The sequence below is a fragment of the Ursus arctos genome, unplaced genomic scaffold, assembly GCF_023065955.2.
Source record: "Ursus arctos isolate Adak ecotype North America unplaced genomic scaffold, UrsArc2.0 scaffold_2, whole genome shotgun sequence".
NCBI classification, from domain to species: domain Eukaryota; kingdom Metazoa; phylum Chordata; class Mammalia; order Carnivora; family Ursidae; genus Ursus; species Ursus arctos.
The window spans coordinates 84,750,723-84,778,247 of record NW_026622874.1 but is presented as its reverse complement, the minus strand read 5'-3'; the positions used below and the strand labels follow the sequence as shown (position 1 = coordinate 84,778,247).

The 27,525-nt window shown below is 45.6% G+C and overlaps 2 protein-coding genes across 2 annotated transcripts in view; one reads left to right on the top strand and one right to left on the bottom strand.

The window, feature by feature from the left end:
• Positions 1-6,625, bottom strand: part of HS3ST4 (heparan sulfate-glucosamine 3-sulfotransferase 4) — a 698,595-nt gene extending 691,970 nt beyond the window's left edge. The window contains exon 1 of the transcript XR_008960391.1: positions 6,444-6,625. The gene's annotated coding sequence lies outside the window, so the exon portion shown is untranslated. The remainder of the gene's footprint in view (positions 1-6,443) is intronic.
• Positions 6,626-7,116: 491 nt separating this feature from the next.
• ZKSCAN2 (zinc finger with KRAB and SCAN domains 2) lies at positions 7,117-25,117 on the top strand. The gene is made up of 7 exons (XM_026515641.4): positions 7,117-7,842; positions 8,853-9,039; positions 11,443-11,534; positions 11,874-12,000; positions 14,814-15,500; positions 17,770-18,261; positions 20,512-25,117. The coding sequence occupies exons 1-7, from the start codon at positions 7,438-7,440 to the stop codon at positions 21,432-21,434; spliced, it is 2,913 nt and encodes a 970-aa protein (XP_026371426.2). The 5' UTR covers positions 7,117-7,437; the 3' UTR covers positions 21,435-25,117.
• Positions 25,118-27,525: the final 2,408 nt, after the last annotated feature.

Genomic DNA, 27,525 nt, shown 5'->3' with positions numbered 1-27,525 from the left:
CTGTCTACTCAACGATGGCGTGGTGTTCTCGAGGTATGGGCCTTCCTTTTCTTCCCTTCTATATCTGTGCTCTTTCCCTATATGTTTTCATCAAATCTGATGGCTTTAAATATATGCTGATGACTTCCAGATTTATATCTCCACCTCTGACCTCTCCCTTGAGGTTATACCCAACTGTCCACTTGACTCTGACATATCTAATAGAGACCTCAAAATCACCAAAACAGAATTAATAATTTTCACCACTACTCCACTCCAACAAACAGGACCCCACTAGGTCTCCCCATATCAAAAACTGTACTGCCATCAACCAAGTTGCTCAAATAAAAAACTCAGGATCCTCCCTTTCTCTTATGCTCCAGAACCAAGCTATGACAAGTCCTAACAGTTCTACATTCAAAATACGTAGAATGCACCGATTTCTCTCCACCTCTGTTGTCACACCCAAGTCCAAACCATTACCAACCTTTTGCTAAAAGTAAATCCACAGGCCCGTATCTGGCCACTCTTCTTTACTCTTAACCCCCTCTAACCCACCCTCAATATCAGTGTGATTTGATAAAGTATACATCCAATCATATCACTCAGTCGTTTTAAATCCCTAAATGACAATTTTTAGAATCAATTACATACTCCTTACCATGGCCCCCAAGGCTCTTTCAACATGGTCTGGCCCCTGCCTGCCCTTATCCTTACTCTGGACCCTTCCCTCCTCTTGCTCATTATGCTCCAGCCACACTGGTCTCCTTTCAGTTTGTAGAGCACTTCACACTACTTCCCACCTCCAGGCCTTTCCATACTCTTGCTATTGTCCTTTCCAGGAAGACTCTTCCACAGATTCTGCACATATATGGATCCTTCTCATGCTTGAGATTCTAGCTCAAATATCAAACCTTAGAATCTCTTCCCTGATCAAACTTTCTAAAGTAACCCCTGCCTAGTTACTGTCTGTTCTATTTCCCTATTTATTTTACTTCTAGTATTTACAACAACCTGAAATTATCCTGTTTATTTACGTGTACTTGTGTATTATTTGTCTCCTTCTCCAATCTCCAGGCAGGAATCAAGTCTATCCTTTACCACTGTGTTTTCAGTATTCAATACTTCACCTGAAACATAATTAACTTCTATATATGTATTTAATGGACGGGTGGATGAATTAAAAAAAAATAGACCCTAGAAATCCTCTTACTCAAATCCCTGTATGCTGAGTGTTCTCTTAGCACACTATTTCCAGGAGTCTAAATGAGAAAGGATTCTTTTTCCTAGAGACAGAGAGATGCCCTCACTTTCTTGTAGCAATGCTTTGTTTGCATTGCATTTTCTTTGCATTGCCTTCATCATAAAGTCCAAATTCCTTCCAACCTGTCTGTACAACTTCATCTGCCACCACTTCCTTCCCCTATAGTAAGTTCATGGCACGCTAAACTTCGTATCATTACATGAAAATATCGCTCATGCTTATAATGTTACCTCTCTTTGGAATGCCTTTCTTTCCCCTCCTGCTAAACATCCTTCAAGATCCCCCTATGAAGCCTTTCCTGGTAGCCAGAGATGTTATCATGTCAGAGGCCTTCATACATACCTTTACCACATTTACTCTAATATATGACAATTCAACACCTAAGGTTGGAAGCAGACCTGTCCACAGAGACCTCTCAGGTCAGAAAGGACTCGCATGATATATTCAACATGCGAAATGGGAAAAATACGCAGCCAAGAATACTTTGTCCAGCAAGGCTGTCATTCAGAATAGGAGAGATAAAGAGTCTCCAAGATAAACAAAACTAAAAGAATTCATGAACAATAAACCAGCTCTGCAAGAAATATTAAAAGGGACCGTTGAGCAGAAAGAGACCAAAAGTCACAAAGACCAGAAAGGAACAGAGACAATCTACAGGAACAGTGACTTTACAGGTAATACAATGGCACTAATTTCATATCTTTCTAGAATTACTCTGATTGTAAATGGACTACATGCTCCAATCAAAAGAATAGGGAATCAGAATGGATAAAAAAACAAGACCCATCAATATGCTGCTTACAAGAGACTCATTTTTAGACCCAAAGACAACTCCAGATTGAAAGTGAGGGGGTGGAGAACCATTTATCACACTAATGAACATTAAAAGAAAGCTGGAGTAGCCATCCTTATATCAGACAAACTAGTTTTTTTATTCTACTTTTTAGAGATTTTATTTACTTATTTGAGAATGAGAGAAAGAACAAGCAGGGGGAGGGGTAGAGGAACAAGCAGACTCCCTGCTGAGCAGGGAGCCCAACATGGGTCTCAATTCCAGGACCCTGGGTCATGACCTGAGCCAAAGGCAGACGCTTAACCAACTGAGCCATCCAGGCGCCCCAGACAAACTGATTTTAAACCGAAGACTGTAATAAGAGACGGAGAAGGACACTATATCTAATATAAGACAATTCTATGACCGATTTTCCCCATTTTACTCTTAATACTTGGAGTAAAAGGATTATGTCTTATATTTATCCCACTACTGCCTAGCATGGTGTCTCATAGATATACAGAAAAAAATTGTTGGCTACTATATATGCATATATAGTTGAAATTTTTTCATTATGGTATTGCTCAGTGGAGTGAAAGGAACTGGAACGTTTTAACAGTTGTTATTCTGTCAGTTATGTGACCATCATTAATGAACCAGAGGGAGAGGTGAATTTTAATTTGTGAAAAGGAAAACGATTTCAACTAGTTATGGCTTGATTAGTAAATCATATTTGAAAATACTGTGTCCAAAATAGGCACACCAATATACTGAAACTTTTCATGTCCACTTTTCAATTTTTAAAGAAACGGATAAAATTTTCAGAAATGAGAGGTAACTGGCATTCCTAAGAAATTCTCTAGCTTGGATTTTTTTTTTTTTTTTAACTTAGCATAGGCATAGATAGCACTTCTTGGAACTATTTAATGTACAGCTAATGTTTACTTTTATGGTACCCTTACTTTTGGCTAATGGGATTTAGAACAAGGTATAACCCTTATGGCTGCTGGCCAAAGGGCTTGTGGGTCAGAACCATAGACAGAGGAGTGGCATGTAAAAGGTGACTCTAGGGCAGCTTGTGCAATGACAGCTGTGATATGAAATATACTGCCAAGGAAAGACTGGTGTGAACATTCCTCTGGGGATCATTTGAAGACACTGACTCTTGATCCAGGTCAATTCAGAGGACAGAATCTTAAGAAAATAACCACTCCTCCAAGATGTCTCCAAGTAGTACAGTCTGTTTCGTACTTTGGATTTATTGACCTACATTGATTCACTATTTTTTCCACAATCTGCTCTTCTCAAGTCACCAACATTTTTGCTCCAAAGTAAAAGTAGACACCTAATTAGAAAACGTGGAGGACATCTGTTCTTTTTATCCATCCAGCATCTATGATCCTTTTTTCTTTACAAACCACCTTTCAAAAAAAATAAATGTTTTTAAAAGATGGTATTAAGGAATTCTTGCTAATAGGAAGCATTTGATGGTATTGAAGTTATGTTTAAACCAGGAGTCCCTTTTAGCAATACATTCTGAGAGTTACAAATGAATAATGTGATGTCTGGGATTTGCTTCAAAATATTTAGGATTGGGGAGTGGGTAGAGATATAGGGAAGACAAAATTGGCCATGAGTTGCTAATTGTTGCTAAAACTGGAAGATGAGAACATGAAAGTTAATTCTACTTTTTCATATTTGATGGGGCACCTGGGTGGCTGTCGGGAAAGCCTTGGACTGTTGACCTCAGCTCAGATCTTCTTTATCTCACCGTGGTGAATTCAAGCCTCACATTGGGCTCCACACTGAGCATGGAGCCTACTTAAAAAAAAAAATACTGGTGTGTGTTACTGAGAGGCCACCAAACAAAAACAAAACTAAACTAAAAACAAACAACTCCTAAAGATCTTATGATCCTATATCTGAGAGATAATGAACAAGCCCCAGTATCCCGTGCTCCAAAAGGAACTTCGAGGAGGTTAGGCTATAACTTTCCCATGCAGATGAGATTTTGTCTTTTGGAAGTCCATGTGATGGAACAGTAAGTTCAGGTGTCTACGGATGGTCACTTTGTTGAGGACCAAGATGTTTCAGGAGAGCAGTTTCTAAGAAATGAAACTTTCATGCACCACTCCTGACAAGAAGCAGCTGGGGTGGCCTAGAGTTGCAGGGATTGAGGCTGAGTGTGGGATGTGGTTGTGATGGTCGGCCCAAGATCAATACACTAATGTACTAAATCAGAACAAATACAAAAACAAAACAAAACAAAACAACACTGTTTAAATATAAAATGTGCTAGACAAGTAGAGGGAACCAAGATACAATGCCAAGCACATTAGGAAGGATGGAGAAGAGCTAACATATGAAGAGGGTGGAGAGGTACAAAAGGAAGACACACCTGAATATTGGGGGGGGGGGGGCATAAGGACTTTTCACTGCAACAGTCATGTCAGAAGCAAATAAGGAGCCAACAGAGAGGTGGGGAATAAAATGAGAAAAGGAATGTAAAAGTGCTTCAAAATCTGTGAAACTGTACACACATGGCAAGAACTGCTCAGAGGCTATAGGCAGCAGATGAGGTTGAGTGCCTACTCTGTGAAACACTGCTCTAAGCACCCAGCATATGTGGCTTAAAAAAAAAAAAAAAAAGTCCTGCTTCATTGAGCTAACATTCTGGCGGGGAAAACAAATAAACGTATTTGCCAAGTGTGTGAACTCCACCTGGCTGTTTCACCTAGGCAGAAAAGCTGTCCTCTGTCTTGCTGCAGTCCCCACCATTCCCTACTGTCTTATACTCTGCCTACTTCACTCATTTATGTTAGCTGCCTGAGCTCTCTAGTCTTGTGAGTTTGTGACCCTTGCTCTCCAATGTCCCTGAGCTGCTTGTGACACTTGCCTCTCCCAATAAGCACATAAAAGACCCTTTCCTTACCGGAATCTGAATCCTGAGTTGCCACTAACCTGAAGTTACCTTGGGTGGTTATGTCACCTCACTGAGATCTCAATGTTCTCAACTGTAAAGTGAAGGCAATTATATCTGCTTTCTAGGACTTCTGTGAGGACTAGACATTGCCTAACCAGCTCTTACAGCTCTTTGGGATTTCATTCTTAGCCATACTTCTTCAAAGAAACCTACCCAGACCTCCTGACTAGGTCAAATCCCTCCAATATATGTAGATCCTCCCACCACGTTCCTCTTCTTGGTAGTACCTGTTGCAGTTACAATTATACCTTAGTTTATTTGATTATTTGATTAATGCCTGCCCCTCCCAGCAGACTTGGAAGTGCAACAGTGGCATGGATCCTGCTTTTGCTCACCACCTATCATCATGACTGGCAAAAAAATAGATGCTCAAAAAATACTAATGAGAAAGAAAAATGAACTATTCAAAGACAACCCCTGGCATACACTAGGTTCCCGACAGATTCTCTCTGACCCTGCCTCACCTAATGCCTGTCACATAAACGATACTCCTAGCTTTGGGCTGCTAGAATTTGTAGACTGAGTTTTAACTAAGACTTCTGCTGAGAAAGAAAAGTCACTAGCTTTCTTTTCTAATAGGCCACCTACTCCTAGAACGGGGATTCTTGTTTTGCCCACTGATGTATGCTAAGTGCCTAAAACACTGCCTGGCACCTCATCAATAAAGGGATGGGTGGGTGGGCGGGCATGCGACGCTCTGAGTTTCACAGAAGTTGGGAGGCGAGAACAGATCCTCCTAGCAACCACAGTGGAGGGTGGGGAGGGAGGAGCGGGGACTCTGGGCCAAGACCCCCCTTGGTTCACATTCAGCCAGTATCAACTTCCCCAGAGCTAGGGGCAGTAGGGCCCCCAGACGACGACGGGGTGTCCCCGAGCCCGCCCTGGGGTAGGGGATGCAGCCAAACACATGTGCTCCTGCAGAGGAGGGTGGGGAACAGCCGGGGCGCCCTCACGCCGCCTCTGGGGACCTGGATGGGGCTGCCCCGGGTGCTCCCACATTGGGAGACAGACGGGGCGTCCCTGCGCCTCCCCTGGGGACGGGACGGGGCCACCCAGGTGCTCCCGCAGCGGGAGACTGATGGAGAGCCCCCGCGCCGCCCTTGGGGGCCTGGGTGGGACCGCCCTAGATGCTCCCCCACAGGGGGGAACCAACAGGGCACCCCCGTACCGCCCCAAGTGTTCTCACCTGGGGGACGGATGGGGCGGCCCCGCGCCGCCCCTAGGGGACGGGACGGGGTCGCTCAGGTGCTCCCGCAGGGGGACACCGGGGCCCGAGCCCCTCAGCGAGAACAGCAGTGCGCTACTGTCGCCGTCCTCAGAGGGTGCCTCGAGCACGTCCGAGCCCTCTGCGACAGACCCCTCCGCCAGGTAAAGGAGTCCCCTCTCCCTCTCCCTTTTCCGCTGTAGAAAGGCCTTTGCGCCGCCTCCCCACTAGTGTTCTTCACCTCAGAGACGTCTCCCCGCCTCCCAGACTCCACGGCTGAGGGAAGCCTCCTACTCTCCTTTTCCACACTGTGCCATCTTCTCCCGCAAAATGTCTGGTCGGCCTCCGACTGTGTCCCTCCGCCCCGCGAAGCTTCTCCGCACCCCACCTCATTCCTAAAGTCCCTCAGCGGCGAGTCGCTGCGCTGCGCGCTCTCGCGAGAGTCCACCACGCAGCCCTCTCCCCCAGCCCCTCGCCCGCGAGGAAGCCTCCCCGGACCCCGCGGCGCGCGTTCGCGGGCGGCGCATGCGTGGCCGCGGCTCCCAGCGCCCCCCGCGCAGTCCGCGGGCGGAGCGGACCAGGCCGCGCGTGCCGGGCCAACAGCCGCCCCCTGCGAGGCCTCGCCGGGCCCCCGCGGTTTCTCTCTCCTCTGGGGCGGAACCGTCTCGCGGGCTTTCCTCGGCGTGCGGAGGTTTCCTGAGGACGGCCGGGACCGCCTTGGCCCCGGAAGAGCCTGGCGCTGGCCTGGGACACCGCCGGCCCCACCGGCCACCCGCAGCGGCCTGGGCTAGCCGTCTGGGCCGAGCCTCGCACCCCGAACCCCGGGCCGGGCGGGGCCTGCACATCCGGCCCCACCCACCCGAGGACTCACCTCCCCGGAGCCCAGCCCCCTCCCGGCCCGGCCGTCTGCCCCCGCCCACCCCTCCTTCAGTCCCCCTCATTTTCTCCCGGTCCCCTGGCCTTGCTCTTTCGGACATTGCACTAAAAGAGATGCACCCTGGAAAACCACATCTTGTTTGGAGAAGAGGCCGGGTTTGGGACCTTAGGGTACACATTCTCCTTTTCAAGCGCCTAGGGTAGATTTGATTAATGAGCCCGGAGTACCCTGTTCCTGCTGACTCTGCCGTTTTTCACTTCCCTACACTCCCACACTTCCAAAATCATTAAGCAGGGAGCTCTTGGAGGTATAGGAGTCTACTTTGAGCTAGACGTGAGGTTGACCCCTGGATTGGAGCATGGCTGCATCCCTGGACCCTCAGATCGACACTCCCCTGGAGGTTGAGGGATGCTTAATAATGAAGGTGGAAAAGGACCCCGAGTGGGCAGCGGAACCCACTCTGGAAGGATCGGAGAGCTCTGAGTCCGAGACCTTTCGCAAATGCTTCAGGCAATTTTGTTACGAGGATGTGACTGGACCCCATGAAGCTTTCAGTAAACTCTGGGAACTTTGCTGCCGGTGGCTGAAGCCCGAAATGCGTTCCAAGGAGCAGATCCTTGAGCTGCTGGTGATTGAACAGTTTCTCACCATTTTACCGAAGAAGATTCAGGCGTGGGCACAGAAGCAGTGTCCCGAAAGTGGAGAGGAGGCGGTGGCCCTGGTAATACATTTGGAGAAAGAGACTGGAAGACTAAGACATCAGGTGAGAGAGAATTTTCCAAATTGTTGTATTTAGAAAGAAGGGGATGGGTAAGGCTGGGGGGGGGGGGCAAGAATGCCTTGCAGATAGGGCTTATTATGGAGGGAGAAATGGTACTAATGAGAGACCTTTAAAGTGAATCAACTTGAGGATTGGAATTTCATATTAAATAGGAAAAAGAAAACCTTGCTTGAAACAGTATTTTGCAAATAAAGTTAAACATTATGCATCGAAGTATTTGTTCAAGTCTTTGGCATAATGTTTCCCAAAAATTATATGAGAGAACAATACATTATGCTTTGCAGGGTTGGACTTTCGCAGCCTGATTCTGAAGAGGGCTATTTTTGCAAAGAAAGAAAGCACAAACTTAATCAGTTATCCCAGGACCCTCTCTAGTCCTTTAAAAATATTCCAAAGTGTGTCTTCTGAAGTGCCCTTGATGCCATCATCCTTGTCACTCTTCTCTAGTTTAACCACCGGATCTTGGTTTGTCAGTGGCAGTTCATGGTATTCTAGTTGTTTTCAACAGCCCTTTCATTAACCTCATGAAATCCTGCAAGATTTGCAAGATCTGCAGTTTCACCTTGCATGGGATTTGCGTTCATATAAAGACCTATCGGTAGGCTGCTGTGTTGGTCAGGGATAGACACTACATGTGGAAATTAATTTTATGTTTTCAGTTGACTAGTGAATTTATTTCTCTGCTCTGTGAAACTAATAGATGTGAGGACTCAGTATCTATTTTAATAATAAGGAGGCTCTGTTTTTTTACTCCTGATACATCCCCCCCTCCCATATACTAATAAAGAGCACTCTCCTGTTCCCTTATCCCTAGACTTCTGGAAAGTACTATTCACCCAGTGCCCTTGGAGACTCCATTGGGAATGGAGTGAAATTTTCATTCCTTCTCACATCTTCTATCCTTCTTTGATATCTTTCTGGGGGCGAATTTGGCCCTCATCGGGCCCTGTTTTCCTCCCTCTTTCCATTATGGCATTGGCTTTATTTCCCAGGTTAGCAGTCCTGTGCACTCAGAGAAGCAGGTCCCACTGGGAGCAGCATGGGAAGTAACAGACTTTCAGCCAGAGCAGGTAGAGACTCAACCCAGAGTGGTGCCTCTGGAGGAAACTGGAAGCCTCCACTCAGGACACGAGGAGCAGCTGAACCGAAAGAGAGAGCATCGGCCCTTACCCAAGAATGGTAAGAAGAACTCAGAGCATTCCCAGTGCAGAGACCGTAGCAGATGTATTTTGTAACCATAACACCATGACTTGATTGGAGTAGGATCCCCTCAATACATATTTGAAAATAAATAGACTATTTGGGGAGCAATGGTTCATTCGATTCAAGAGTTGGGAATATGTGCAGCATAAGTAAAAGGCATCTTAAAGATGGACTCTGGGAAAACTTACTTGCCCAGACTGGCCTTGAGGTCCTGCTGTGAAATTTAAGAGTCTCCCATTCCGTAACCAGCTTGTGTTTTTCAGTCCTGTCATGTGTATATGTGTCTGTGTCTTAGCTGAGTATAAACAATTTTAAAAACTGTTTGGAAAGGGAAACAAGATATTTATTTTTTTAAAGATCTTATTTATTTACTTGAGAGAGAGAGAAAGCACAGAGGGAGAAGGGGAGGGAGAGGGAGAAGCAGGCTTGCCGCTGAGTAGGGAGCCCAATGCTGGGCTCCATCCCAGGACCCCCAGGATCATGACCTGAGCCAAAGGCAGACGCCCAACTGACTGAGCCACCCAGGCACCCCAAGATATTTACTTTAAAAAATTGAGTCACAGGTGAGGCATCACAGAAGTCGCATTTGAGAGGAGTAAACAATAAGATTTCATAGAGGAGGGAGCACAGGCTTCCTAGCTACCCTGGACATTAATAAGTTGTGTAGGAGGAAATCGAACATCCTGTCTTTCCCCATCCACTGTGATCTCTACATCCCCCCAGTCTGGTGTCAGGCTGAGAGAGAGGGATGGGAAGATCACTGAACCTACAGCGGAAGGCTTGGGTTTTATCCTCCTGTCTCTGTACCTCTGTCTGTCCTTGGGCAGGTAATATGGAAAGGAGCATTAATGTACAGAGGTTAAATGATTAGGCCTTAGAAGCAGACAACGTGGACACAAAACCTAGCTCTGCCATCCTTTATCTGTGTGGCCTTGGTCAGGTTACTTCTCAAACTTTCCGTTCTGTCATTTGTAAAAGGAAAAATAATAAGGTTGTTAGTGTTTGTTAAAGAAGGCAGAGTAAAGGGACCGGTACGTATGGTGGTCAATAAGTGTTAGTCCCTTTCTTCCATAATGGCACAATCATTTTTAAACTTCAAATCTGAGACAGATTTTACACAACCCCTCACCAAGTGGCAAGATTCACTACTGTGTACCCAACCTCCTTATCTTTCCTGAAATTCATATTGTGATAGAATTCATTGCAAATATTAATGTTTTCTGGATTTCAAAATTTACACAGATTACATGCTCTCAGTTACTTTGTCTGATAAGGTTAGTGCAATAAATGTATGGTGTTTCTGGATTTTGCCATCCAGGGTGACAAGGAATTCACAGCGTGGAAAGTGTGTTCTGTTGAGGTGCTTACTGGGACAGCACCACTGTGGCGTGCCACTTTCCCTGCTCGGGGGGCATACTGCCTCCGTAACAGCTCGCTGAGAAACAGACAGTGAACAGTATCTGCGCTTTTCTCCATTTTTTGTAAATGTGAAAATCCTTTTTTGGATTTCTTTTCGTTAGCAAAAATGGGTAGTAATGTGTGCCTTTTGTAAAAATAAAGTGGCAGAACAGGAACTTTCGAAAAGCAGGGGATAATTGTAGTATGTTTCCACGGAAGTTACTCAGTTTGCTTCTTTAGGAAGTAGTGGAGCAAGCTCTTGAGTTCTTGATCACAGTAATATTCATTCTGGAAGTTTTCCCTACATAGCAAGTTCCAGAGTAGAAGTTAGACCACAGACTATGCTATATGTATGAGTGTATATCTTCCTCCTACCTTTTGAGGGAGTGTACTGTGTATTTGCCTGTCGTGTCCAGGACTATGTATCTATGTGTGCTAACTTTAGCATATTAAAGTGTGGATTAACTCAAACTAGGGATTGCAAACTGAACTCACATGCCAAGTCAGACTTGTTGTGTTTTACCTACAAAGGGTTTTTGGTTTGGGGCTTTTATTCATTTGTTCGGTTTTAGTTCTCAAGGTCTAAGATTTTTGAGATTTTATACAAAAGTCCAGATTTCTGGCTTCTCCTGAAAATATGAGAAGCTCTAACGATAGCACGCCCATTGTCTCACAATGAAGCATTAAGTGGAAGTGGGCATTGGCTATATTCCCTTTCAGTGGTGTCTGTGCTCTCCAGTTCCCTCATTCCTTACCTGGCCCCCTTCATAATGCACTTTGCCTGCTAACTCCCTGAAAGCATTCGCATTTGTAAGCCCTGCTTCAGGGTACCATGGTTTCGGGCACTGTTCTGAACTCACTGATGAAATGATCTATTTATATTTGCTGGAGTTTTTTTATGCATGCTCATTTCTTAAAAGGAGAAGCTGCATGAATTAAAGGGCCAGAGCCCAGTACCCTGATTGTTTCTTTCTCTTACAGCTCGGCCTTCTCCCTGGGTTCCTGCCCCTGCTAATGAATGGAATAACATGCATCAGGAAGTAGCAACCACACGATTACCTATTGTGTCTCAGGTACATTGTAAATTTTCTCTCTGCCTCCCTAGGGTATCCAGTCCCAAGTATTCCTTTGCCTTCACTGTCCTCACTTTTATACTCCCTCCAAGAGACTGTTCCCCTCTGACTCCTTTTGCAGAGAAGACTGGACCAGCCTTCTGATTAATGAGACTCCTTGCTGGAACATCTCTCTTATGATTCTTTATAATATCTTCTGCTTCATTTGGCACATCATACACACTTGGTTCCCTGATTTTAATTCTTCTTTGGGGCCCTTCTGTGTTTCCTCCATGATCATTCATCCTTTGAAGACCCGTGTGGTTATCTTGGTAGTCATTGCTGTTAGTGTTGTTACAGGGACCAGTGAAAGATGTCCACATGGCGAGAGGTTTTTCCTACAAAAAGAGCGTACATCAGATTCCCGCTCACAGAGACCTGTACCGGGATTTTAGGAAAGAGAGTGTTGGGAACATGGTCTCCCTGGGTAAGGATTCTTTCCCTTTTCACATAAAAGATTTGGGGATTTTTGATACCTTTATTTCTACTGATGATACAATAGTTAAAAGTGTCAACACCTAAAGGACCTCGGTGGGTTGTCTAGTCGTTTCTGTGGCCAGCTCACCAGACCTAGTAATCACTTGTCCATGCGCTCTTCCTCACTCCTTCCTCTCTTCCAGTTTAAAATATATAAGTGTTCTTCTAACTTAGGGATGAAAACATTGGTGAGTGTTACATACGACTGTCACGTTCATACTACTTAAATATAAGCTTACGTGTACCCGTTAGACTAAAAATCACAAGGTCTTTGATGATATGCTCTTATTTAACTGCAGTAACCCAACACTTTGCACACAGCAGGACCCGTGGGTGGGTGGCCAGCAAGTAATTGTTGGATGGATGGAAATGTTACAGATAGAAGGAAAAAAGTAATTTCAATGCAATAACCTTGGTAGTGTGTTGTGAATGATTTAAATAGCACAGATTCACAGGCACACATAACCACTGAAGTATCACTTGACAAGCAAACTTCTGCAGGATTTGTCACCTGCATTAGTAGTGGGTATAAGTACAGTTCATTCATACATAAGCTAAAAGTCGAAGACTGCTTATTAATAAGATTACAGGCCTAAAATGTATACTAACCCACACTAGAGAGGCTATAGACATGTTCTAATAGGGTAGCCACTAGCCACACAGGGCGATTTAAATTTATACAATTAATTAAAATTAAATAAAGTTAAAAATTCAGTTCCTCAGTGGCCGTAGCCACCTTCAGGATATTTGATAGCTGTATTGGACAGCACGATTATAGAACATTGCTGTCATCCCAGAAAGTTCTGTTGGACAACACTACGTGTAGATACTGAAGCACAGAGATTATGAAATGGGCTATGCCAAACTCAGTGAGAACCAACGATTATTTATAATTAGAAAGCAATTAAAGCACCTGAAAACCGTGACCAACGTAGGGTGGCACCGATGACACAGTGGTAGCAAGGCGGTCGTCCCAGAGCAGCGGGCGTCCTGGGTTGCACATGCAGGCACTTCCTAGCACGACCTCAGCTCACACGGCATCCGGACCTAGGAGCGTGCTGCGTGAGAGTCCTGAGTCAGGTGTGCCACTAGTGGGATGGGGAGCATCGTGGGAGAATTCACATTTAGCCCAGCACCTTCCCATGTACAGTCGACCCTTGAACAAGATGGTTTGAACTGCGTAGGTCCACTTCTACATGGATTTTCTTCAGTAAATACGTACAGAACTGTGAATATATTTTCTCTTTCTAACGATTTTCTTAATAACATTTTCTTTTCTCTAACTTACTTTATTATGGGAATACATACATAATATATATAATATACAGAATACATGTTAATCGATTATTTATGTTGTCAGTAAGGCTTCCAGTCAACAGTAGGCTATTAGTAGTTAAGTTTTGGGGGAGTCAAAAGGTATACATGGATTTTTGACTGTGCGGAGTTGGTTCCCCTAACCCCTACTTTGTTCAAGGGTCAACTGTGATGACATGTAAAAAGACCCAGGCCCAGAGACACCTGTCCTTTATCATAGTGTGTGTGTGTGTGTGTGTGTGTGTGTAAACTAATGGCTTATGGGCTGAATCTAGCCTATACACGTATTTTGGCCTCGCACAGCATTTTAAGTGACTATCAGTTTGTAAATCTGGATATTCTGTATCTCTTGAAAGATCAAACGTCAGACACCACGGGCCCACCTTCTCACATGGCAGCGACTGGCCAGAGCTGAATCCAGGAGCTCATGCTGAGCTGCTACATTTTTCACTCACTCGCACTTCCCGCCTGGCCCTTATAGATATTCCAGCTTTCGTTAACCCTACACTCACCTCTGTCCTGTAAAGATAAAGAGCAAATCTCCATCCTCAAGGTTCTTTCAGAAAGGAATTGATGTAATGCTCCTTTTCTCGACAATTCTGTGAAGTTTGTGTGTGTGTTATCTAGAGAAGAAAACCAAATTTTATTACATACCTTTTGAGCTTGGATACTTTACAGATGACCATTTATTTACTATTCCCAGCCTTTCTGTGAATAGAGGGCAGCATTCCCTAGGCAACCAAAGCTCAGAGATTAAGAGACTTCCCCCTGGTCCGAAAGTAAAGCAGGGTTTCGTGGGGTCAGGGTTCACATTTAAGACATGTTGATCTCCACAGCGCTGTGAGGCAACACACTATCTGTGTGCTTCCCTGTCCTTCCATCTCTTTCCTATTAACCTTGCCACATGTATCCCCAAATTCTTGGTGTATCTCTCCTGGCCGCAGTGTGCGTGTGTGCGCGCACGTGCACGTGCATGCATGCACATGTGTTGGGGTGGGGGTGGGAGTATGTGGGGAGCAAATACAAGCACTCTTGGTTCTATAAGTAACAAATACTGGTTATAGCAGATGCCGAACCCAACACAATGTTAGACACTGAGAGGGAATCAAAGGTAATAGAATGTATGTTTCTTACCCGTAAATGTCTTCCATTAAGAACTAGCTAGAGAAAGAAGTGATATATATGTGAGAAGTAATGTGATAATGTAGTTAGTAGATAATTGTGCCAAAGGAGAAAGGTGTAAGGACAACTGTAACTATACCATAGGTAGTAAAAATGACCATGCTGTGCTCCATCATGGTTGAGGGAGGCTCTACAAGAGAGGGGATTGGACAAGACCTTTCAAGGGTCGGTGTGAACAAGTGTCCAGGAGGGCACGCCACAGCAGCGGATGAGGGCACGCAGCTCTGACCTCTGGGTTTAGCATGAAATGTGTTTCTCTGCCTGTAGGAAGTACCGTGTCTGTGTCTAACAAGATTGCCCGGTTGGAGCAAAGAAAGGAGCCATGGACCCTGGGTCTACACTCTTCTAACAAAAGGAATATTATTCTACGGAGCAACCACATCAAGGAGAAGCCGGTTCATGCTGCTCAGATCCCTGCACGCAGTGCTGGGAGAATGTGGGGTGAGCAGCAGCACTGGGGTTTAGAAGATGAGAAGATTGCAGGCGTGCACTGGAGCTATGAGGAAACAAAGACTTTCCTCGCCATTCTCAAGGAGTCTCGCTTTTATGAGACGCTGCAGGCTTGTCCTCGAAACAGCCAGGTGTATGGGGCTGTGGCCGAGTGGCTGCGTGAGTGTGGCTTCCTCCGAACGCCAGAACAGTGTCGGACCAAGTTTAAAAGCCTCCAGAAGAGCTATCGGAAGGTGAGAAATGGCCACGTGCTGGAACCCTGTGCCTTCTTTGAGGACATGGACGCTCTGTTGAACCCTGCAGCCCATGCTTCATCGGCCGATAAGCCAAAGGAGATTCTCTCTCTCCCCAGACTAAAGAGAGTTAATATCAGTGCTAAAGAACAGATCAGTTTGGTGGAGGAGGAAGATGCTGCAGAAGAATCTGATGGTGATGAAATGGGCATTGAATTTGTCCGGAAGTCTGAGATTCGTGGTGCCCCTGTCTTGTTTCAGAACCTGAGTGGTAAGAATTGTGCTCTTCCTTCGGGTATGAAAATGGATGATATGGGCTTGTGGTAAAAGGAGTAAGTAGACCAGAAGCGGCCAAACCTGGGGAGTGCTGTTGTGAGTGCCTTGCCACTAATCACTGAACATACTCTCGGGTATTTGCTGCCGCCCCAGTATAGTCTGAGTAATGGCCGTGAAGGTTCTTTCTTGGGCTAGAGAACAGCATGGATCTGAGTATTTGGAGCCTGTGGAAGGAAAATAAATAGAGTCAAAGGACTCTGGAGAGCCCACATCTCAGGGCTGGTATAAAGCACCCAGTTGTGTTGGATTATAATAAAGGCAAAGATACATTGTTATACTATCTAAGATAACCAGTAAAAGAATATATAACTAATGAAAGTAAAAAAATTGTAATTGTAGAAGAAGACAAGAAAGGAGAGAAAAGGGAACATAAAGTTGATGAGTCCAATGGAAAACACAGTAAGATGGTAGACATACATCCAAATATGTCATTAGTTACAAACTTAAAAGACTAAGATTATCAGTCATTAAAAAATGAAATATTGCTTACAAGAGATACATGTGAAGTATAAGACACAGAGACCTTGAAATTAAAAGACAGAAAAGATATACCATATACGACATAAACGAAAGCTTGTGTTGAACCTGGGGATGTGCAGGACTCACCTGGCAGTTAACCACTGGGTGACAGTAGACACATCCTGTAAGTACTTCGAGCTCCAGTTTTCTCATCAGTAAACTATGACCGAGGATTCCAGGATGGTTAGGGTTAAATGAGGTAGTAGATAAAAATCAAGGAAGGCATTCTGCAGATGTTAAACACGGATATCTCGGTTCTTCGTGATATGCATGAAAAAAAAGGATAGGCAGAGGCAAAATGAGAGACAGACTTTATTCTGGTGAAATGCAATGAGACATTGCCAGGTGTCACTATTGTTAGGAAAGTTTCTCCACTCCACCTTATGAAAAGATGGTAAGTTTCAGGGGCGCCTGGGTGGCTCAGTCTGTTAAGCATCTGCCTTCGGCTCAGGTCATGATCTCAGTGTTCTGGGATGGAGCCCCACGTCAGGCTCCCTGCTCAGCAGGGAATCTCCTTCTCCCTCTCCCTCTGCCCCCCATTCATGCTTGCTCCCTCTCTCTCTCAAATAAAATCTTAAAAAAAAAAAAAAAGATGGTAAGTTCTTGGAGTGGAAAAATAAATCAGGCTCTGGAGAGCTGGGGGTGCACTCATGACTATATCCGTTCAAGAGAGACAGCTCTGGAAAACATGGGGAAGATGCACCATGCATGTGCAGGTGCTCCCCAGTCTGGAAGTCCATAGACAGGAGGGCGGTCCCAAGTGCGAGGAGAGCACCCGGTGAGGCTGAGGGTAAAAATGACTTCTTCCTACTTAGAAAACACACAAAAACCGTAGTTGAACAAACTATACTCAGACATGTCCTGAAAAGTTTGATTCTGCCATAGAAGCAGAACATCTCATCTTGCAAGTCATTTCATCTCTCACAGTAGGGGACTCAGTGACATCAAAAATGACTCTGGACATAGTTCTACTCTTTAAGGAAGACTGGTTAAAAAAGTGTCCTCGTCTGTTAGTTTTAACCATTCTGAAAAGACTGCAGTGTCCTTAGTTAATCGCCAAGGCCGTGGCAGATCTGAGGGACTACGTTCTTACTCTACCAAATAAACTTTGAGATCAGTTTAACAATTTCAATTTAAAAACCTATTGGTTGGGGGGAAGGGGTAACCGGGTGATGGGCATTAAGGAGGGCGTGTGTGGTGATGACCACGGGGTGTTATACGCAACTAATGAATCGTTGAACACTACATCAAAACCTAATGGTGTATTAGTGTATGGTGTAGTAATGGTGTATGTTGGCTAATTGAACATAATAAAAAAATTTTTAATTTAAAGAATTGTTTTAAATTTAAAAATTAAAAAAATTAAAAAAATTTAAAAATTTAAATCCTGTTGAGATGTTGACCTTATAGATTCATTTAAGAGTTGATATCTGTACAATTTGAGTCTTCCTATCCAGAAACATAGTGTCTCTCCATTTTTTTCTAGTTCATGTATGTGCTTCAGTAAATTACAGATTGTTTTGTATAGACCCTCTCATTTTTTGCATATCTTCTCCCCTGGCATGGTTCCTGTTGCCACCATGAATGGGATCGGTTTTCTTTTACTCCTTGTTTCGAGGCTGCAGACTTTTCTTATGTCTTTGAACTTTTTCCTTCCGTCTTTGAACTTTTTCCTTCCGTGGCAGGTGTGCACTGGGGGTACGAGGAAACCAAGACTTTTCTTGATATCCTCCATGAGACTCGGTTTTACGAAGCTCTCCAAGCCTGTCACCGGAAGAGCAAGCTGTATGGGGCCGTGGCGGAGCAGCTGCGGGAGTGTGGCTTCCTCCGGACGCCCGAACAGTGCCGGACCAAGTTCAAAAGCCTCCAGAAGAGCTACCGGAAGGTGAAAAACGGTCACGTGCTGGAGTCCTGTGCGTTCTACAAGGAGATGGACGCCCTGATAAACTCTCGGGCCTCTGCTCCTTCCACCAACACTCCAGAAGAAGTCCCATCACCCTCAGGGCAAGAAGGAGAGGATATTGAGATTGAACCCCAGCAACCGACAGGCTGGGAACCTGAGGAGGCCTCACAGGAGGCGATGGTAGAAGATTCCAGCAGCGAGAGAATGAGTGAGGAGGAAATTGTGCCAGAGTTGGAATTCCAGGGGCCTCCTGATATGCTGGAGAGCCCAAGCGGTAAGGACCATCCAGGGGGGAGTGTGATTTACTGAAGAATCTGTAACCCTGGGCATATCGCTCATGAGTATGTATTCATTAAACAGGTGTTTGAGGGTCCTGTGCTGTGTGAGGAACGGGGGATCTAGCAATGAACAAAACAAAGTCTCTTTCTCCTGGTGCTTCTAGTCAGGGAAGGCGCTGGAGTTCTAGTGATTCAGTCTTTAGGATCTCAGCCTCAGTTTTTGTCTGTATGGGTCAATGTTTCATATCGCTGGCAAATACCATGGGGAAGAAGAACTTGCAATTATACACGAGAAAAAAGTCAGAGGAAGAAGGTGTGTCCGTAGGCTCAAAACACAAATGTCTTAGCCCTTCATGACGTGCGTGAGGAAAAGGACAGGCAGAGGCAAAACGAGAGAGACTTGGCTCTGGTTCTCTGCCCCACCTGCACGTTTCCCATGGACTGCTGGCGCCCTTCTGGGCATCTGTCTCCGTGGCAGCCCAGACTTAAAATTTTCACAACTGAAATCACCATCTTCCTTCCCCACTTTGGCTCTTCCCTGTGTCCTCCCGCATCCAGACTTAAAACTTTAAAGACATCTTTGATGCTTTCTCTCTCATTATTTACACCCAAGCAGAGAACACTTTTTCCCCAACTGTTGTAGAACTTCCATCTGCCCCTCCTTTAGTTCCCACAGCCACTACCTGTGGTGAGAAAGGTTCAGCTTTTCTCTGTCTCTTGCCTAGACTTTAGTAAAAGTCTCCAAACCAGGCTTCCCCGTCAGTCGTGTGTTAAGGTTCCACAGTCATCCTCAGTCTGAGCTCATCGTATCTTTCAGTCCTTACCTGTTACTGCTTTCCTTCCAGCACTCTCTGCTCATTCAAAACAAATGCTAGAGAAGGGTGTACACATGCTTTCTGCTTATGTTCATACGGGAAATCGTAGTTTGAAGGCTGAAATCATTAAGTCCAATATAACCCAAGTTTTGATTCCTGGAAACAAAGGAAACAAAGTCTTTCGGTACCATCCCTTGTGAATCTAATTTTTTAAATTGAGCTGTAGACCTGTCACTAAATTGTCAGACTCCATCTGAGCCAACCAGGAGGCTGTGACTTCCTCTGAATCCCAAGACAATGTTGGACCCAATGAGAACGCTTTAAAAGAACTGCTAAGTGAAAGATGGCATTGCTGGGGCTTTCACTTAACTTAATGGACTGATCGATGGCTGCCCTCCTCTCTCCGAACCACGCCACACAGCCACCCGACTTGGGATGGGAGCGTGTGCAAGAACAGGGATGTTGAAACTGGCAAGTAGAAACAAGGCAGCATAGCAAATGGTTAAGAACAAGGGCTTGGGGATCCAACAAACCTGGATGAAATAATACAATGTCTAGAATGTCATTCAAAATAATCTGGGTAGAGGGAGCAGAAGGTGGGTGGGAAGAGAGAAGAAACTAGATTGGCCACGAGTAGATCATCACTAAAGCAGGGTGAGTGGTCCATGGAAATTCATTTTACCTACTGTAGTCTCTGCTTTTCTGTATGTTTGAATTTTCCATAATAAAAAATTCATACAAAACCACACAGTTAATAAGTGACCAGGATGGAATCAGAACCAGAGCTGTGAGATTCCAAAGCCTGTCTGTCCCGAAGCCCTCCGGGAAAAGCTGCATCCAGGATGCACCTTGCAGTGAGCATGGGATGTAGATGAGAGAGTGAGGGGAGGGTAATTCCAGTTTGGGGAATGGTGAGCGTTAAGTTGAATCCAGGTCTATATGTGAGACAGCTAGACAAAAACAGTGCCAAGAACATTTGGGGAGAAGAAAGCAAGAGCCTTGGGTAGGATATGATCAGATATTGATGAACTTGGAAGTCCATTGAGGAATTGGGACCTGATCACTAGAATGTGCTCTGAACACCAGTGCGGTGTGTTTTGGCAGAGATGTGATATTTTGAAAGCAGGATGAGTGGGAGTAGAACTTCAGGGAGAAAGCTAAGATGGTCCCCTGTTACTCAGGATCTGGATGGGGAATAACAGCTTGGATTTCAGTTCCATTCAGAAAACATTTCTGAAGGCCTTTGTACTAGGTGTTACTGGCTGTTCGTGGAGATGAATGAAAATAAGGCATAATGAATCAGAGAAGGGTAACAGGACCGAGAGGCCAGAGACGTATACAGGCATCCTAACACACAAAGCCTTGTAGGCTAGGTTGTTTATGTTAATACAGGACTGTTCTGGAATTTTTATCATCTTTTTTTTTTTTCAGATTTTGAAATTGGAGGTGGTATCAAGGAGGATACAACACAGGTAATCTATAAGGACATGGAGCAGCATAGGGCATTAATAGAGAAGTCTAAAAGGGTCGTTTCCCAGAACGCTGATCCAGGTAAATACCGTAAAAGAGAATGCATCTCAGGGAGACAATGGGAAAACCTTCAAGGCATCAGACAGGGAAAACTGACATCTCAGCCGAGAGATTTAGGGAAAGCTGTAGTGCATCCAAGGCCTTTCATGGGGAAGAGACCATACCGGCTGCTCAAATACGGAGAAAGCTTTGGAAGGAATGCTCGTCTTATGTGCCGGATGACCCACCAAAAGGAAAATCCTTATAAATGCAGTGTCTGTGGAAAGTGCTTTGGTAGAAGCAGGAGCCTAATCAGACATCAAAGAATCCACACCGGAGAAAAACCTTTTAAATGTCTTGACTGTGGGAAAAGCTTTAATGACTCCTCCAACTTCGGTGCCCACCAGAGAATCCACACTGGGGAGAAACCCTACAGGTGTGGGGAGTGTGGAAAATGCTTTAGTCAGAGCTCGAGTCTTATCATACATCAGAGAACCCACACTGGAGAGAAGCCCTATCAGTGTGGGGAGTGTGGGAAGAGCTTTACCAACAGCTCCCATTTCAGCGCCCACCGCAGGGTTCACACTGGCGAGAACCCCTACAAATGTGTGGATTGTGAAAAAAGTTTCAATAACTGTACAAGATTTCGAGAGCATCGGAGGATTCACACTGGAGAGAAGCCCTATGGCTGTGCCCATTGTGGCAAACGTTTCAGTAAGAGTTCTGTCCTCACCAAACATCGGGAAGTTCATTCTAGAGAAAAGCTTCTGCCACATGCACCGTCCACGTATTCCCCGGAGAACCCGCTTAAGGGAAAGACTGATGAATTCAGGATAACTTTTTGACGTTGACCTCTTCTCCTTCTACGTGTCCCATTAGCCATTTTACCCCAACCTCACCCTTGGAAGCAGTCTTGTCTTACCTGTGAAGTATAAATCCCAAGACAGGCTTGAGAATATAAATAAACTAAGAGCCCGCCTCATGTTCTCACCTCCGCCTCTAACTTGACTAGTCTGTTCCTCTCAATTTCTCCCTTAGCAAAGTGGAGAAGACCTCCTGTCTGGGTTCAGAATGACAGTCCCTTCGGTATGTCGATGCCTCTGCTGTGGGTTTGCCAAGTCCAACAACATTCAAGGTCGCTCCACGTAGGTGAAAGTTTTTCAAGCAGACCCGACATGCTGAAAGTTTCCTGTTGTCCACCACGTGGGAGCCCGGATACAACTTGATCACAGATTTCTTGTTGGGATAGACCTTTCAGGAGTCGGATCAGGATGACACCACATGCATCTTGGTTTTGAAGATACAAGGGAGATTGAGATTTTACAGCTTCCTTCCGACGTCTGATGCACTATACCGTTTTGTGTCAAGTTGATCCCCACGGCTAGGGTGGAGTCCTTGTACTGTCACTGAAACCATGTTTCCAATGCCTCGCCCTCCATAGAGATGAGACGCAACTGATCACCCACCATGCTGACCTTTTCTGGACCTGAAGACCGAAACCCCCTTGGCTGCTGTTTCTCCAGCCCCTAAGTAATCCAGTTGCTCTTACCATTTCTCGTAAGTCCCACACTTACCTCTTAGGTGTTCTGGGTGCTATCGTCGGACTCTCCTGAACTACCAGGCCCTCTGCAGATTAAACAGGATGCATGCCCATGGTGTGTCTCATGAAAATAAAGTAGAATCTTAACTCAGACACGTTCCACCCTACCACCGCTCTGGTTCTTACCTAGAACATGACTGGCATGTTGGCATATTTTATGCCTCCCAACCCCACACTGTCAGTATAATGTTATAGAATAATAGTTTTCTCAAACTTTAAGGGGGTAGGGAAGAAGTGCGGTAGAAACCGGAAACCTTCATTATTTCTAAGACCAGTTAGACTCCTTAGGCCTACTCTAGATCAGATAGCCGCCTCATTCAGACCACCACCTCCAGGGCTCATCCTTTTCTGAGGCTTCTAGTCCCTGTTCATAGGATCATCAACCTAACTGTAGAGCCTGGAGTAATTTATATAACCCTAGGGCTTACTGAGTGAAAGTGGAAAGATTTACAGAAACTTTCAATCTAGAACACTATTGTCCTTTTCCTCATTTACTTATTTGTCTGAAAAATCTGATAATCCCCTAGCACTAACCCAATGGGTATTGAAGGAAGAATCAAAATGGGGAGGGGAGAGGCAGGGAAGTAGTTAACTCATTTCTGGAAGTTACAGATGAAAGCACGGAATCTGGTCTTCCAAGGCTGGTTGCTCCAGGATGAGGCCAGTGGCATTTATACCCTTACTACATAGGTAACCTGGGGTGGCTTTGCTTTGGGGAGGGTAAGTGCTGAGTTTGGTGGAAAGACAGCCAGAGTCAGGGCTGTGCATAGGTTCTTTTGATCTGATCTCTCCTCTCCTTTGTCAGATGTTCTCTTATTTGAAGACATCTGGAGATCATATTTTTCCTTTGAGTATGTTTGAATCTTTCAAAGGCTGTTCAGCAGAGTACCGAGGAGGGGAGGCGGTGTAGAAAGAAATCCAATTCATGGTGCCAGGATCGGGTGTGGCCTGCTGGAAGGCAGGTGACTCAGGTACACATTGACACTATTTCTGATTTACATTTCTTGGAGATGTTACGACTGTTCACACCCCAGTAGGTTGATTTCCTGCGTGTGGTCTGAATTATAGACTTCTAATGGTTAAGTGCAGTGTCATGTCGTTAGTGTGCCTAGCACAGTGAGATGCGTGCGGTGCCCGTGGGCGTGTGCTTGTATTGTATAGATGTTCTGGAATTCCAGCCCTAGAGAAGATGCCCATGAGTAGAAATCACCACTTAGTAATACGTACACAGGATTGATAATTATATGGAAGCATGATTCAGGAAAGTAGATGACTTATTCCTACGTATTTATTAAGTACTGTTCCGTGTAAGGCCGTGTTCCAGGCACAGTGAGGGGATGCGAACATAGAGAAAGATGTGGTGCCCGTGCTCGAGGAACTGGCAGCACGACGAGGAGGCTTTGCAGCAAAGGTAATCAATGCCAGTTACCTTTGCGTCACTTGCAAAAGGTCAGTGACTCTGCCATGAGAAAATCACTGTCACTTGCAAAAGAGTTTATCTGAATTGCCTCAAATTGTATACCTCTGTCCCCGATGGCAGGAAAGGTGTAGGACCCATTCTGTCTCGAGTGGAACAGACCAAGTCTATGTGAGTTTCATATGTCTGGGGCCGCACAAAGGTGGAACCCGGGTTCCCCTGCCCATGTTCCTAGTGGTAAATGGGCTGTTTGGACGTGGGTTAAGCTGCCTTCATGAACTCTGTCTCTGGGCTGAAGAAACAGAAGGTCCTGCCCACCATCTTAGACCAAGACGACTTGCATCTTGTCTTTTCTCAACTGGAGCGTGAAAGTCAAAATGAATAATGTGTCTTTTATATCACATAACATTGCCTTTATGAAGATCCGTAGGAAAAGGTTTTTTTCTGGGTCTCGGTACCAGGGAAAGCTCTGATCCTGAACAGGAAAAAAAATAACAAACGATTACAAACACTGTGATTTTTATAACTTACTGCTTTTTTGTCTTTGTTCTGGATGCTGGAAAGCTCAACGAAACATATAAGCCACCTCAGGCAACTACCTAAAACCTCTCTTTGTTGAATCCTATCTGATTTCTTTGAAAATTATCCCAGATCCTATTTTTTAACAGCAGTATGAACAACTGGACATGTTCTCTCTGACATCTTATCCAAGGCACTTTGGGAGCTGGCTTGTATTCCCTGCCTACACTTGCTTTGTTAGCCCACAAATACCTCCAGCTCCTACCGGTGATTTTATTACACGCACAACCTAACTTGTTCATAAATCTTCATTGAAGAAGGAAACTTCACACATGTGCTTAAACCTCTCAGGGTGGCCTGCCCTGGGGGAGCGAGCTTTAGACCAGAAGCCAAAAGGGACACGTTTCAGTCTTGTCGCTATCACTTACTGAGTGTTGTTGGACAAACCTCAGCCTCTCTGGGCTGTTGTTCCTTATCCGGAGAGTCACTGAACTGGATTGCCAAGACCGCTCTGGCTCTGATGTTTAGTGAGACTGCAGGGCATGGTGTAGATGAGGAAGAGGTTATAAGACCAGTTAGCCAGCCCGGCCCACCACGGCAGGCGGCATCCAGGCCACACTGAACCCACTTCATACTTTAGGAAGAGGGAGGCTGTGAGCAGCCCGGGAGCTTGCGCAGTGAGGAGACAGGACACATCACTCATGTTCACCAGCAGGCAGCCCCTGGAGCTCCTTGGTAGCCGATGGCAGGGAGCTGCAGTGAAGAAAGCCCACATGTGAGGTCTGGTGCCCAGTGACGGACGAGACTCCACTAGGAAGGAGCTGGGGAAGCCCCAAACGCAAGGCGTGTGTGAGCAGTTTGTGTGACTGTTAGCCTTGGCCTCTGAGTGCATTCCAGGTATAAATGTATGTCTCTTCATTGTTTTGTATTCACGTTCACCTAGATGTCTTCTTGAGAACTTGTATGTGAAATAAATGTTGAAAATAAATGACTCCCGTGGTTTTTGCCATAATTTGGAGGTGTTCTATTAAGGGAAAAAACTTAACCTAAGAGGTCATAAAAGCAGATCCCAGTAGTTCTGTAAAGAGAGTCTCAGTGTGATCCCAGCTCTCTGCTCTCGCCACACCTCTTGGGACCCTTCGTGAGTCCCCAGCTGTCGCGCGCAGCAGCCCTTGGAGAGCTGTCTCCACCACTGTCCCCAGTAACGGCTCTAATTCCAGGGTGGAGTTCACCCTGGGTGTACAGAGTTCGTGTGTTCTGGGTGAGCCCCCCTCCCCCACACAGCCTTTCCTGGTGGTTTGAACAAGTCTCGACAATTTCCCCAAGAGACAGCGTGGCTTTGAATTTACTGTTTTCGCTCAAAGAGTCCCAGTGGCTTCCGTTTCCCCCTCGTTCCCCTAACAGTGTCAACTCCGCAGGTCAGAGTCAAGTGGAGATTTGGCCACTTGGCGAGGATGTATTTCCAGCTACACTGGCAGGCCCTGTAGGAAGAACCGCAGGATGGGTTTAGAGAGCCTCACCTGAGGGTGGGGGAGATTGCGTGTCTCTCTCGCCCGGGCTTTACAAGCCTCCACTCTGTGCACCCGGCCGCAGCAGTGCCCAGCGTCCTGCCCAGTCCATGTCAAAGAGCCCCTGGAAACATTCTAGGTTTTCCATGAGTAAATGGCCACAGCCTTTGGGGAGGAAGCCAAGATGACGGCTCGAACACTCACGTGCGGTGTTCTATCAGCGTTGTCCCGGGTTACCTGGCCTCCGTTCTCTCACAGACATTTAGGTCTGTGAACTGACTGAGGTCTGGGAATTGGATGTGAGACTTTAAATCTCTAAGGGCAAAACAAATGTTTAAGGGCTACAAATTTTCAATTCCTATAAACCGATTACATCGATTAGACTTTAAGGGAGGAAAATGAACGCTTCTGTATTTAAGAACTAAAAGGAACGCAGCTGGGGGACGGGAAACATCATCTCTTGGATCCTCCCATCTGTTCCTCTGGAAGACGAGAAGGGTCAAAGTACCTGTTACTTTCCAGGGGCTGCTGTGCAAATTACCCCAAACGGGGTGACTTAAAACAACAGAAATTTGTTCTCTCACAGCTGCGAGGCCACAAGTTGGAAATCAGGACGTCAGCAAGACCACGCTCTCTGCAAGACTGTAGGGGAAAAACCTTCCTTGCTCCTAGCTCTTGGGGACTCCTGGTCCTGGCATGTGGCACCGTGACTCCAGTCTCTGCCCCATCCTTCCTCCGCATGCCTTCTCTGCGTTTCTCTGTGTCCTTCTCTGGCTCTTCTAAGGACTCCCATTGGATATCAGGCCCGCCCTAACCCAGCATGATCTCACCTTGATTGAGCCTTACCTTAATTACATTGCCAAGACCTTATTCCCACATACGGTCACATTCTGAGGTTCCAGGTGGACATGGAGGTTGGGGGACACTCTTCAACCCACTGTGCTGCCTCAGAGGGTCGTGTGGGGAGTAAATGAGATAGTGTGTATAAAGCATTCTGCATAGCGCCAAGCACATAACAATCCGTGTTAGCTGTACACACGTGTGTGCACACATGTATAGTATGTGTGTATACACATATGCGTGTGTGTGCATCATTGCATGTGTGTATGTGCACGCATGTATATGTATATAACTTTTACTTACTAAATCTCATTATTAAATTTCATTAAATTTCATTATTTAGCCAAATGAAACTAATTTTTAACACCTTTCACTCTTTGTAAGTGTTCTAATTTGCTTGTTTCTGTTTTTTTCATATTATTTCCTCCCTTTGTCTTTCTTTTTTAGGTTTGTTGCTGTTATCATTATTATTATGTTATTCTCCTTTCCTCCAAAAACTGCTCTGGCTGTTTGGGCATGTAGCGTGTCCGTTTTCTCATCAGGCAGCCTTGAAGCATACTGGTGATTTTCTCTGGTGAGCATTTTCCTCCTTTTGAAAAATCCTTCCTTATTCATGATATTCGTGTCTTGCATCCAAAGACACTGTTTTTTCCCATGTTATGCCACATTATCAATTTCCTCAGGAGATCCTGGCCACTCCGGCCTGCCCCCACACCCGCCCTCACCTCCAGCAGAGTGCCTGGAGTGGGCTGGTCCATGTCCTAGGTAGTACTGGGCACTAACAGACCCCGGGCTCTGTGTTGGGCTTTTCAGCAGGACCTTCCAGTCTGTGACCAGAGATCGACTCTGAGCTCCCAGCAGAGCTCCAAGACAGGGCTGGCTGAGTGGGAGACAGGCTCCGGGGTGGCCTGCATCCTAAGTACCTACTCTGGCACTGGACTCTAAGCCAAGCCCCAGCTAACTGGACTCTAGACAGCTAAGGCCCAACCCGGACTTTTGCTTCCTCCCCAGCAGTGCTCATTTCTGAAACGAAAAGCAAGTCCACACCAAAG